The sequence below is a fragment of the Littorina saxatilis genome, linkage group LG8 (genome assembly GCF_037325665.1).
Source record: "Littorina saxatilis isolate snail1 linkage group LG8, US_GU_Lsax_2.0, whole genome shotgun sequence".
Taxonomy (NCBI): Eukaryota; Metazoa; Mollusca; class Gastropoda; order Littorinimorpha; family Littorinidae; genus Littorina; species Littorina saxatilis.
In genome coordinates this window covers 70809419-70821922 of record NC_090252.1, presented here as the reverse complement: position 1 = coordinate 70821922, position 12504 = coordinate 70809419, and the positions used below count along the sequence as shown (strand labels likewise).

Sequence of the window (12504 nt, the reverse complement as noted above, 5' to 3'; positions counted from 1 at the left end):
GAGGATGTCAACTGGTGATGGGCTGAGATTCTTGAATTAATTAGCTGATATCCGTGCATTGTCAGGAATGTGTATTATAGCAATTAGCAGTGATGGCAAATGGAATGTTACTTGCAGACACTTGTGACGCACACAATCACTCCTAGTGACTAATTCTGCTTTATAGTTTTAAACAAGTATACATACAGATCTTTTTAGGCTGATTTTACTCTTTCTTGTTCCTTTACGTCTATTTGCATGTTTCTTTTTTCTGTCTTACAACGCCTTTTCGAAGCTTCAAAGATCATTGCAAAGTTCTTTTTTACTTTCCCTCTCTTTCCAGCTTTCTTGTGGCTTTTTGGCTTTTTGTTGAGTGGTGCGTCGCGCCTCCAATCCCCCACAGTCTAGTCCATCTTGATTTTGGTCGATTTCAGAACTGGTTGAGCTGGACAATTTGCTCGTGTTCGTGTGCGGCCTGTGTCACCTTCCGTATGCCCGGGAACACCGGGTAGTCAGCCACCTCACAATGAAGCACTGGAGTCCCACCGAAAAGACTTGCGGTAAATATAGCATGTCCACCATTGTTATCATTTCGTGTCTAATGTTAAAGCCACATGAGGCCCCACACACTATCAACCTCACCCGATTAGCAATAGCAGTTTTGTATGTGTTGAAGCCATTTGATTTTTTTTTCTTGTTGGAGTTTGTGCCTTACTCGTTTTATTATGACTGTATCATGATTGCCTTGACCAGAAGAAAATCTGGTTGAAAGCAATGGTAAACGTTTTGTTGAATTTTCTTTCTTTCCTTTGACAAAATCAGCTAATTCAACAAAAGTGCAAATAGCACAGTTTCAGTTTCGTTTCGAACATAAAATTCTGTGGATTTGGAGGTAGTTTTGTGTCAGTTGTATACCGTTGACAGAATTATTCTGCTATTATTTTTGTCACACTTCTTCTTTTTTTTTAAATCACACGGATGATAGTCACACGATTATTTCTGTATTAACTATTATTCCTGTTTTATTTTTGTAATGTTTCTGTAATATTTCTGTATTATGCCTGTAAGTGTAATATTTCTGTATTATGCATGTAAGTGTAATATTTCTGTATTATGCATGTAAAATTCCTGTAATACCTGTGTTTCAGAGATGTACTACAAGATACTGCTGACTAACTTCATCAAGTGTGGAAGTGATGTGAGTGTGGCAACATCTTATTTTTTATTCATAGACACATTCTCTGAGTGAAGTAGTGGACAAAGTGAGGTAAATAGTCATTAGATATATATCCTCAAAGGTGGGCACATAAGTAGTGTACAAGTCTGATGAAAGAACATTTTGAGTATAAACATGCAAAGTCAAAAGTACTTCATAATGTTTACATGCAGCCATATGAAATAATTATATTGAATTAGAGATTTGTTTTCTTCTCATGGAAAGAAACTTAACCCCTTTTTCAGGGTTAAATTCATCATCATGTTTTGCATCAAATATTATTCTATTTTCATTCAGAACAAAATCTGAAACAGATAGACTGTTTTTATGACATAACTGTTATTGTAACATCTCTGTTATGACATAACTGTTATTGTAACATCTCTGTTATGACATCACTATTATTGTGAAATCACTATTACTGTGACACCACTGTTATTGTGACATAACTGTAATTGTATCATCACTAATTGTGACATCAATGTTACTATGACATCGCTGTAATTGTGACATTAATACTATGAGTCTGACATCACTGTTATTGAGAAATGACTGTGGCTGTGTCTTTCAGGTAGGAAAGTACTCATGCCTGCACTGCGACACGACAGACATGAGCCGGCAGAAGACGGGGGATCATATCTGCATCAACGTGGACGGCTTTGCGTCATGCGTGACAGAGAGCCCCGAGGGCAGGAAGCTGACCAAGCAGGACGTCAGCAACTTGTTCCACGTCAACGAGAAGTGCTCGCTGTGCGACCACTGTGGCGCCCAGTTCTCCGAGGTCATCGGCCTGGAGAGCCACCTCCACAACGTCCACAGCATCGTCACCGAGCGGCTGGAGGAACACAAGTGTGAAACGTGCGGCGCCCTCTTCCCCACGCGCTCACGCCTCAATCGCCACGCCAACGCCAAGCACCGCGACGGGCCCGACGCCAAGACGTACATGTGCGACTTCTGCGGCAAGGCCTACCCGTCCAAGAGCACCATGTTCCGGCACCGCCAGTTCAAGCACATCAGCGGGGAGCGCTTCCAGTGCGAGTACTGCCCCAAGAAGTTCTTCAAGCGACACCTGTGGATCATCCACACCAAGCGACACCTGGGGGAGGCTCCCCACCAGTGCCAGGTGTGTGGCAAGGACTTCTCCTGCAAGTACAACCTCAAGACGCACGAGAGGATACACTCGGGGGAAAGACCCTATCAGTGTAAGCTCTGTGAAGCCGCCTTTGCTCAGAAAACTAGCCTGGATGTTCACATGAAGAAACACCAGGTGCTGACTTGATACATTTTGTTTGCTAAAAATGCCATGGGGATGTGGCAAGTCCTAGAAATGCCATGGGGATGTGGCAAGTCCTAGAAATGCCATGGGGATGTGGCAAGTCCTAGAAATGCCATGGGGATGTGGCAAGTCCTAGAAATGCCATGGGGATGTGGCAAGTCCTAGAAATGCCATGGGGATGTGGCAAGTCCTAGAAATGCCATGGGGATGTGGCAAGTCCTAGAAATGCCATGGGGATGTGGCAAGTCCTAGAAATGCCATGGGGATGTGGCAAGTCCTAGAAATGCCATGGGGATGTGGCAAGTCCTAGAAATGCCATGGGGATGTGGCAAGTCCTAGACAAGACCAAGAAAAACAAACAAAATCAGCAGCAAGCGGGGTATGGCTGTCTAAATGGCGGGGTAAAAACGGTCATACACTTAAAAACCCACTGGTGCAAAAACATGAGTGAACGTGGGAGTTTGAGCCCATGAAGGAAGACCAAGCAGCAACGTGTCTGGAGGTGAGAATGAATTGAATCCTTCAGAGAACCTGACCTGGCTGTAACATGCTAGTACATGGTCAGAATATGTCACCTGCAAAACTGCTTGTTGTCACGCTCATAAGAACAATTCCTTACTCAGTGTTTGGCATATCTACAGTGAGACTACAGTGGAACCTACTTGAAGGGTACCTGTCAAGTGTTAGAGAGTATAAACTCTCAGACCAACGAAAACCATTGCCACGGTTACGTGAGCAACACTGCCGTTCTCATTTCTGAGTTAGGCACTTTTCCGTTTTGACACATAAAGACTTGTTTGGAGAATGTTAAGGTATTTAAACGCCTTTTCTGGGTTGTTATGCAGTTGTGGTGATAGAAAATGTTGCTGTCAGCTCTTTATCTCACGTGTATACCGGTGTCAGCCGATCGAGATAGGCAATTTGAAACCTATAACTAAAATTAGATGGGCAGATTGTTCAGAAACCAAAAACGTTTTTTGCGTTTTTCTCAAAACTTTGAAAAATGACATAGGCAGTTATCTTATGAGCATGACCTTGTGTTCCTTCATTAAAGCAGGAGTCTGCCTACAGGGGAACTGACTTTGCAGACATTAACTAAGGCAATGTGCGGCACTTCAGTCAAAATCACACAATATGTCTTTCATTCATATTTGGCAAAGGAAGACTACAAAAAAGTTAATTCATATTTTGCAAAGTAAGACTACAAGAAAGTATGGTAAAGCACATGTCATTTTGAAGATAAAAACATTCTAGCAAGAATGAGAGAACAAATGTGATTGTGATGAAAAGAAAGTGAAAGTGTTAGTTGGTTGGTAATGTTTGGTCAGTGACAGAAATGAGAGACTAGAAATGAGAGACTGCATACTTAAGTGCTTTCCTTCAAGAACAGTTTGATTGCTTAGCTAGTAAGAGATCAGGGATTGGCTTGGGCGTCGGTCATCGGTCTTTTGCCATGTTAAATTCGGAAAAAAAACCGACACTCATGGGTCTCAATCCGTCAACCGACCGATAGGCATGCAGCAGAGTCAGTCAGCTCGTCTTATTTTTGTCTGCTGTCTTGTTCTTTCTTTTTTTTTCTTCCTTCCCCTTAATTGAAATAAATATGGTTATTGTGTCCTCAGACCTTGTGTTCCTCTTCATGTTTGTTTGTTTGTTTGTTTGTTTGCTTAACGCCCAGCCGACCATGAAGAGCCATATCAGGGCGGTGCTGCTTTGACATATAACGTGCGCCACACACAAGACAGAAGTCGCAGCACAGGCTTCATGTCTTACCCAGTCACATTATTCTGACACCGGACCAACCAGTCCTAGCACTAACCCCATAATGCCAGACGCCAGGCGGAGCAGCCACTAGATTGCCTATTTTAAAGTCTTAAGTATGACCCGGCCGGGGTTCGAACCCACGACCTCCCGATCACGGGGCGGACGCCTTACCACTAGGCCACCGTGCCGGTCCCTCTTCATGTAAGACCATTGGAAAATAAACAAAAAAAATAAAGAAAGTAATTGAATTTTCCTCTCATTTGTACAATGTAAACAAGTTACTTTCAGAAGTTTCTCTTCACTGCCGTAATGCACAATTGCGGCAGTGCCGTGGTGGAAGGAAAGTTTTTTTCTTGACTGGTTGGTTTGCAAAATGACTGATTGATTCATGGCTGAGTCAGTCAATGGACCTCTAGTGGACAAAACCCAAGCCAATCCCTGAGAGATTTCTAATAATGTTGCACAGAGAAAAGGATTTTAGTATTTGATACATTTTAGGTTGAGGGGATATATATATGCTCTCTGCAGATTTTCTTTTAAAAATTGTTAGATTATTTACAACCTCATTTTTAATGAGATTTAAAAATTGTATGTGTAATTGGAGTGTAATTTTGGATAAGGTATTTGAATTTTAAACTCTTATATTTTCGGTGTTTCATACTCCATGAGCCAAACGCAGTTTTCTGCAGCGAACTAAATGGTTTTAAGCATGGAGCTTGCCATGTGAACTGCGAAAGAAAACAAACTTGCATCGATCTCGGATAGCATTACCTGCTGAAGAGAGGATAAAAAACAATAACCAACTAACCTGCTTATAACTTTAACAAGTGAAAGTAGGATTACAGACTTCTTCTTTTTTTCTATCAAGATGTATGCATGGATTATTTCATGAACAAGTGTACACTAATCCAGACAAGTCTTGGCATGTATTTTCCAAAAATCAAACAAGTATTTGCACAGAAGGGTTACACAGACAAAGGAGCAGCTTATGGGTATGTAGGTATGTATGCATGTGTGTCGGTGTGTCAAGTGTGCAAGTAAAAAGGGTATTGTAGTTATACATATATTACTTTAGATATTTTTTATTTTTTATTTTTATTTTTTTTTTATCATGGGTTTTATGAATTTTCTTCTCTTATTCTTTTACAATTATTAATTAATGACCTATATGTGCTGATGACCAATTTAATTTCCTTTGTTGGATCAATAAATGTTATGAGTTATGAGTTATAACAAGGGTACCGGGTACTTATGTACTTCAGGCAGATTTTGATTGCTGTCTTTTTAAATATACTTGACTTTTATCTGCAAGTTTTTCTTCTTTTCTGATGCGCACAAGGCTTGTGATTTCTTGATTGTACCGATTTTACTCATCTCGTTACTGTTTAGTTTGTGTGTGTTGTACATTTTACTCATCTCGTTACTGTTTAGTTTGTGTGTGTTGTACATTTTACTTGAAGTCATGTGATGTGAGACCATAACCAGAGAATGATGTTGGATGTAAAAATGTCATCCAGATGCAAACAAATAAAGAAGGATCAGAAACAACTATATATTTTCTGAATGTTTTTAGTTTTGGAATGAGTTGTGTGTCTGGTATGATTCTATGAATGGTTTTCTCTGGTCATGGTTCACTACCCTCACTACATGTTGAGACACATTGTCAAATCAGAGAATCTCAAAACACCAACTTCAGTCTCACATAACGTTGCTTCCAACAGATGTCTTCAATCTGTGTATTATTTGTCTGTCAGTGTCATTGTGTCTGACAAAGGACACTGTTGCAAAACTTGTGGTTTATATATATATACAGTGCCATTCTGCAAGTGTTATCGGCACTTGTACTTGTAGTTGTAGTCTTGTTTTTAATATGTCCTGTACACGTATTAGTGAAAATGGTTCTCAACATTTGGATCCTGCTGAAGTGAAAGTGGTTCTTAATAATAATATTTGGCGCAAACACAAGTGAAATTGTTAAAAAAAAAAAAAAAATAAAGCAATTGCCAATGCAGAAGTAAAAGTAGTGTTAATTTTAATCAATTATCCATTTTAGTGTGTGTGTGTGACTGATGATTTCACAACCAGAGTTTAGTGTCTACCCAACATAATGGTATGTGTGGATGACTGATGATTTCGCAACAACACTTTAGTGTCTTCCCAATGCGATGGTGTGTGTGCGGGTCACTAAAAATTTCACAACCAGAGTTTAGTGTCTACCCAATGTGAAGGTGTGTGTGGATGACTGATGATTTCACAACCAGAGTTTAGTGTCAACCCAACGTGATGGTGTGTGTGGGTGACTGCTGATTTCACAACCAGAGTTTAGTGTCTACCCAACGTAATGGTATGTGTGGATGACTGCTGATTTCACAACCAGAGTTTAGTGTCTACCCAACGTAATGGTATGTGTGGATGACTGCTGATTTCACAACCAGAGTTTAGTGTCTACCCAATGTGATGGTCTGTGTGGATGACTGATGATTTCACAACCAGAGTTTAGTGTCAACCCAACGTGATGGTGTGTGTGGGTGACTGCTGATTTCACAACCAGAGTTTAGTGTCAACCCAACGTGATGGTGTGTGTGGGTGACTGCTGATTTCAGACGAAGAGGAGCTGGTGGTGTATGCATGCTGCATATGCCAGCGACCGTTCCCACGACGACACTGTCTCTCTCCTCACTTTAAGGGGATGCACTGGGAGCACGAACACGACTTTGATATCAATCACAAAGGTAACTCACTCCCCTGTGCCGTCTCGGTTTATCGTGTAGCAGTGCTGATCAAGCAGCATATTTGAATCTGAACGAGCGACACAGTTATAAATCACCTGTAAACTTGAAGCCAAGCGGTCAGCACTGTACACTTAGACAGAGTAGGTGGGGTTCTAAATGCAAGCCATCTATTACAAGGTTAAAGATAAATTATGCTCTGACATTGTGCAGTCGGCAGCTACTGGTATTGTTAGATATCATAGCCTGGGACTGGGCTTGCCAACTTTCACTCAAGCAAGATTCCATGGAAAAGGGAAAGTTAATTCATCTGAAAATGCTGACCAGAAACAGTGTTGATGCAGTTTAAATTATTATGAGAAGAAGATTGGGAAAAAAGATTCAAGTTTCTTAGTTATAGATTAAGTATTGAGCTTCAAAAGAGAGATAAGGGAGTATATTATGCAAAAGAGAGATAAGGGAGTATATTATGCAAAAGAGAGATTAGGGAGTACATTATGCTAAGGACGTTGAACTCTCTTAGAGCTACACTTTGGTGATTTGTTTATTGTCTGTTGTTTTCCTAATGTGGCCAAATTGTCAAGGGTGTCAATTAGGAAAGGAAAGACAGTGTTGTTCCCAGATACAGAATACAATATAATACAGTATAATACAATATAATACAATATAATACAATATAATACAGTATGATACAATATAATACAGTATAATACAATATAGTACAGTATAATACAATATAATACAGTATAATACAATATGATACAGTATTTGATAGTTGTTGCTTTTTGGGTCCAGCGGACCATATAGGCCAAATCAGGACCCCATCACAGTATAATACAATATAATGCAATATAATACAATATAATACAATATAATACAATACAATAGCAATATGGTCAGTTGGTCCTGGATTCAAAATGTGCATCAGTCAAAGTGTCCTGGCCACAAACAATTGTTGTGTCAAAAGACATCCCGATGTCAAAACTATCGGACATGTATACGACCGACCAGGGTGTGAGAGCAATGTGTCAGATACAAAGTTATGCGTAAATGTCTGGAAGACCAAGACCTTGGAACAACACTAGAACTAGTTGACATGTGAGTTTAGAGCGGAGAGAAAAGCAAAGATTTCTAACAGTAATTTGTAACATCCTTTTTTGCAGAGAAGTGTTGCAAGATTCCCATGACAGGCATGTTGCAAGAGGTGTATCAACGTGTAAGACGTTCTTTGTTTCTGTTCTTTATTTTGAAAATATGAACTGACACTCTGTTTTGTTGTTGCTGTTGTTTAAACAAATTGTTGAAGGAACATCAAACGGTGAGCAACCATTACACTGTATTACTAAAGGATTGAAGTTGATCAAGACTTTCTATCCCCGGTTAGGGTGTGTTCTATCTTCTCAAATCAAAGACTGACTCCAGTCCTATGTACTGGCTGCGTTTATTATGCTTTCCACAAAATGAGAGGTAAGAATGGAATGAAGGTATAATGGTTGCTCCAGCTTTTCCTTGGAAAGATTTCACTTGAGTTGGTGGAGTTGGTTGGATAAATTAGTCGCTCTCTCGTGTATGTAGGGCAGGATAATGTTTTGATTTTATTCAGGGTACGAGAATGTAATATTATTCAGGGTACGAGAATGTAATATTATTCAGGGTACGAGAATGTAGTAATGTTATTTATTGGAGCGAGTCCAGCTAATAGTAGAAAAGGATGCTTTCAAAACAGAAGTCTGAACATAGTATATTGTCTACAAGTCAGGCAATGATCGATGCATTTAGGACAAGAGAACAACAATGTTTATAGGAGGCAATGATGCTTTCAATGTACAGTAAAACCTGTCAAATAAGGACACCCTTGGGACCAGACAAAAGTGTCCTTATTCTGCAGGTGTCCTTATTAGACAGGTGCAAGTAAACGCGACAAAGTTAACTTAAGTTGAGAGAGAGAGATAGAGAGTACTGCACATGTACATGTACATTTATAAGAAAAACAGAAGCTGTTTAGATTAAATGGAGAAACATTTAATATTGACTGTTGTAAAACAAGTTTAAAAACTTGTGATAATGCATGTTTCAGCTACTAGGTACTGCCCTGCCTTTGATCTGGCCGCACACACAGATTTCCACTCTGTTCAACTCGGTCACTGACCGGTCACTGACCCCGATGCAGGAAGTGTTTCCTCTCTCAGATATGACAGGGGAACCACCTCTCATGGCAAAAACTGGGTCATTGACCCCTGGGAAGAAGGTCGTGTCTTTTAACAAGGCCACCCAGCTATCACAATGCCTTTGATCTGGCCGCACACACTTATTATGGACCCAAAATACGTGTCCGCGTCCGTAATGCCGAGGTGGCCGTAACGTACAGGTGTTTTACAGTGTAAGGCAGTCCGTGCCGAGACTGACTGTCCGTATTCTGCGAGTGTCCGCTAAGTCCAGTGACCGTATTTGACAGTTTTCACTGTAGAACATAGTATGTTTATAGGAGGCAATGATTAATGCCTGTAGGATAGGAGCTAGCTAGAACAGAGTATGGAAGATGATGCTTTAAGGGCAATGATTAATGCCTGTAGGATAGGAGCTAGCTAGAACAGATTATGGAAGATGATGCTTTAAGGGCAATGATTAATGCCTGTAGGATAGGAGCTAGCTAGAACAGAGTAGTTGGAAGATGATGCTTCAAGGGCAGACCTTTGTATAATATAAGAGACAAACTGGATTTAAAATATTTATTAGTCAAAATGTCCTGGCTGCATAGAGTTGTGTGAAAAGACACCCCACATGCCAAAACTAACAGCACAATCATTTGACCATCATGGGGTGGGAACAATGCGTCAGATTAGATAAGTATACATGCATGACAGAAGATTAAGGCCTCTCTAAGTAGTCGATCTACGATTTGTTTATAGTAGACGAGGATGCTTTCAGGAGAGGATAGCATAATCATTTATAGGAGGCTAGGATGAATGCTTTCAGAGCCATGGGGGATCAGAGATAGTATGTTTACAGACGACAATGGTGCTTTCAGGGCAGCTGCCCAGCTTACAGGTGCAGAGAATGCGGCTCACAGCTGGGTCGCGGGCAGGCCAAGGCTGGCAGACACCTGTGTGTCACCCCTCAGGGCACAGCTTCCTGCGTCACCCTCTGCCCACAAGGCCGCAGGCTGAACAAAAGCCACATGAGGTTTTACTTGGACCCTGAGGCCCAGGGATATGTCTGCACGCTGTGTGACACAGAGTTCCTGTCAAGCCGGCCGTACCACAAACACATGCGTCATATCCACGGGCAGGAGACGGGCTCCCAGTTCCCGTGCCCAACCTGCGACCGCTTCTTTGAAACCGCGCTGAAACTGTGGCGCCACAAGGTGGCCGTGCACCAAGCCAAAACACTGGTGTGCGACGTCTGTGGGAAAACGTGCGACAACCAGCTGAGTTTCACGGATCACAAGAGGCAGCACAGGCTGGGGAAGTACCAGTGCGAGCACTGCCCCAAGACCTTCGCTCGCAAGCACACGTGGGTGTACCACACCCGGAGACACACGGGCCACAGTCTCCACAAGTGTCAGCACTGCGGCAAGGCCTTGATGGGCAACTACAACCTGCGCATTCATGAGAGAATACACACTGGAGAGAAACCATACAAGTGTGATCAGTGCTTTGCTGCCTTTGCCCAGAAGAACAGCCTTAACTGGCACATGAAGAAACACTCCTTTGCTTTCAATTGAGGAAAAAGCAGGAGAATGTTGCGAGAGTTGAGGCTGCTGTGTTAGTGAGGCCAGATGATCTTGTTTGAATTTTGACAAGGCAGCACACTCGTGAGGCCCTGTGTGCGAGTGTGTGTGTGAGTGCCTGTTTGAGTGGAAGAGAGAGAGAGAGATAGAGAGAGAGTTCTGGTCAGTACTAAAAGCATTATCAGGTATTATAATAGATTTTAGCATTATTCACTGAGTATGTGTCTGAAGTTGAGAAGGACTTCATACTAGTTAGTTTGCGTGTTAGTGTGTGCTTGTAGCTAAGCTTGGTGGTTAGTTCCAATTCACCATACTTTCATTAACAACACAACACTGCAAGCAGCAATGACAAGGAGGTTATTTTACACTTTTTATATTTAGTCAAGTTTTGACTAAATGTTTTAACGTAGAGGGGGGAATCGAGACGAGGGTCGTGGTGTATGTGCGTGTGTGTGTGTGCGTGTGTGTCTGTCTGTCTGTGTGTGACGTGTGTGTAGAGCGATTCAAACTAAACTACTGGACCGATCTTTATGAAATTTGACATGAGAGTTCCTGGGTATGATATCCTCACACGTTTTTTTCATTTTTTGGATAAATGTCTTTTATAACGTCATATCCGGCTTTTCGTGAAAGTTGAGGCGGCACTGTCACGCTCTCATTTTTCAACCAAATTGGTTGAAAGTTTGGTCAAGTAATCTTCGACGAAGCCCGGACTTCGGTATTACATTTCAGCTTGGTGGCTTAAAAATTAATTAATGACTTTGGTCATTAAAAATCTGAAAATTGTAAAAAAAAAAAAAATTTATAAAACGATCCAAATTTACGTTCATCTTATTCTCCATCATTTGCTGATTCCAAAAGCATATAAATATGTTATATTTGGATTAACAACAAGCTCTGAAAATTAAATATGTAAAAATTATTATCAAAATGTTTTTTTCGAAATCAATTCAAAAACACTTTCATCTTATTCCTTGTCGGTTCCTGATCCCAAAAACATATATAGATATGATATGTTTGGATTAAAAACCTTGCTCAGAAAGTTAAAACGAAGAGAGGTACAGAAAAGCGTGCTATCCTTCTCAGCGCAACGAATACCCCGCTCTTCTTGTCAATTCCACTGGCACTGCCTTTGCCACGGGCGGTGGAGTGACGATGCTACGAGTATACGGTCTTGCTGCGTTGCGTTGCGTTCAGTTTCATTCTGTGAGTTCGACAGCTACTTGACTAAATGTTGTATTTTCGCCTTACGCGACTTGTTGTTGTTTTGGTTTCTGTGCATGTGAAAAAAAACATGTTGTAACAGTTGTTATATATTGTTTGTTTAATATTTGCTTTGTTCTGAGTTTGGTTCTTTCTTTTCATTTATTGGAATTTGTTCATGTTATTTGTTTTTGTTAAATTGTTTGCTATTGTTCCCTTGTTACAAAATTGTTACTTTGTTCACTATTGTTCAATTCTTCAGTGTTGACGTTTTCACAAAAGGGCTGTTTATTGTTTAAGTGGAAAATTCTTGTTTGCTTCTTGATATAAAGTGATCTGAACAACCAGACGTTTTGTCTCGTGTTTTGTGGGTCAGCAAGACGAGAGAATCATTGTGAGTGTGGTAATGGTGTCTTCGTTGGGATATATGAATCATGATATATTATATATATATTGCTTTCTTTGTGTTGTCTTTGTTGGAGTGAGTGTAACTGAGGTTGTGGAAGAGAAACTTCTTGTCTTGTTGTTTTTAAGGCATACAAATTAAAGTGTAAAATCGTTTTCAGTAGATAAACGTAAGTCCCAAAGTAGTAGACACATCATTTAC

At 40.7% G+C, this 12504-nt stretch overlaps 2 protein-coding genes across 2 annotated transcripts in view; both read left to right on the top strand.

Moving 5' to 3' along the window:
* LOC138974896 (zinc finger protein 892-like) overlaps positions 1-3075 on the top strand; it is an 86789-nt gene extending 83714 nt beyond the window's left edge. Inside the window, exons 3-5 of the mRNA XM_070347614.1 lie at positions 414-539; positions 1128-1177; positions 1767-3075. Coding sequence (XP_070203715.1) covers positions 414-539; positions 1128-1177; positions 1767-2474 — 884 coding nt within the window. The 3' untranslated portion in view covers positions 2475-3075. The remainder of the gene's footprint in view (positions 1-413; positions 540-1127; positions 1178-1766) is intronic.
* A 4545-nt stretch (positions 3076-7620) lies between these two features.
* On the top strand, positions 7621-12244 carry LOC138974909 (gastrula zinc finger protein XlCGF52.1-like). The gene is made up of 2 exons (XM_070347627.1): positions 7621-8180; positions 9993-12244. Exons 1-2 carry the CDS (start codon positions 8148-8150, stop codon positions 10686-10688), a joined length of 729 nt encoding a protein of 242 aa, XP_070203728.1. The 5' UTR covers positions 7621-8147; the 3' UTR covers positions 10689-12244.
* Positions 12245-12504: the final 260 nt, after the last annotated feature.

Coding starts and splice junctions, on each gene's coding strand:
- LOC138974909 (XM_070347627.1), top strand. CDS start 8,148: ATGACAGGCATGTTGCAAGAGGTGTATCAACGT. Junction 8,181..9,992: donor TGCAAGAGGTGTATCAACGT/GTAAGACGTTCT, acceptor TGGTGCTTTCAG/GGCAGCTGCCCAGCTTACAG.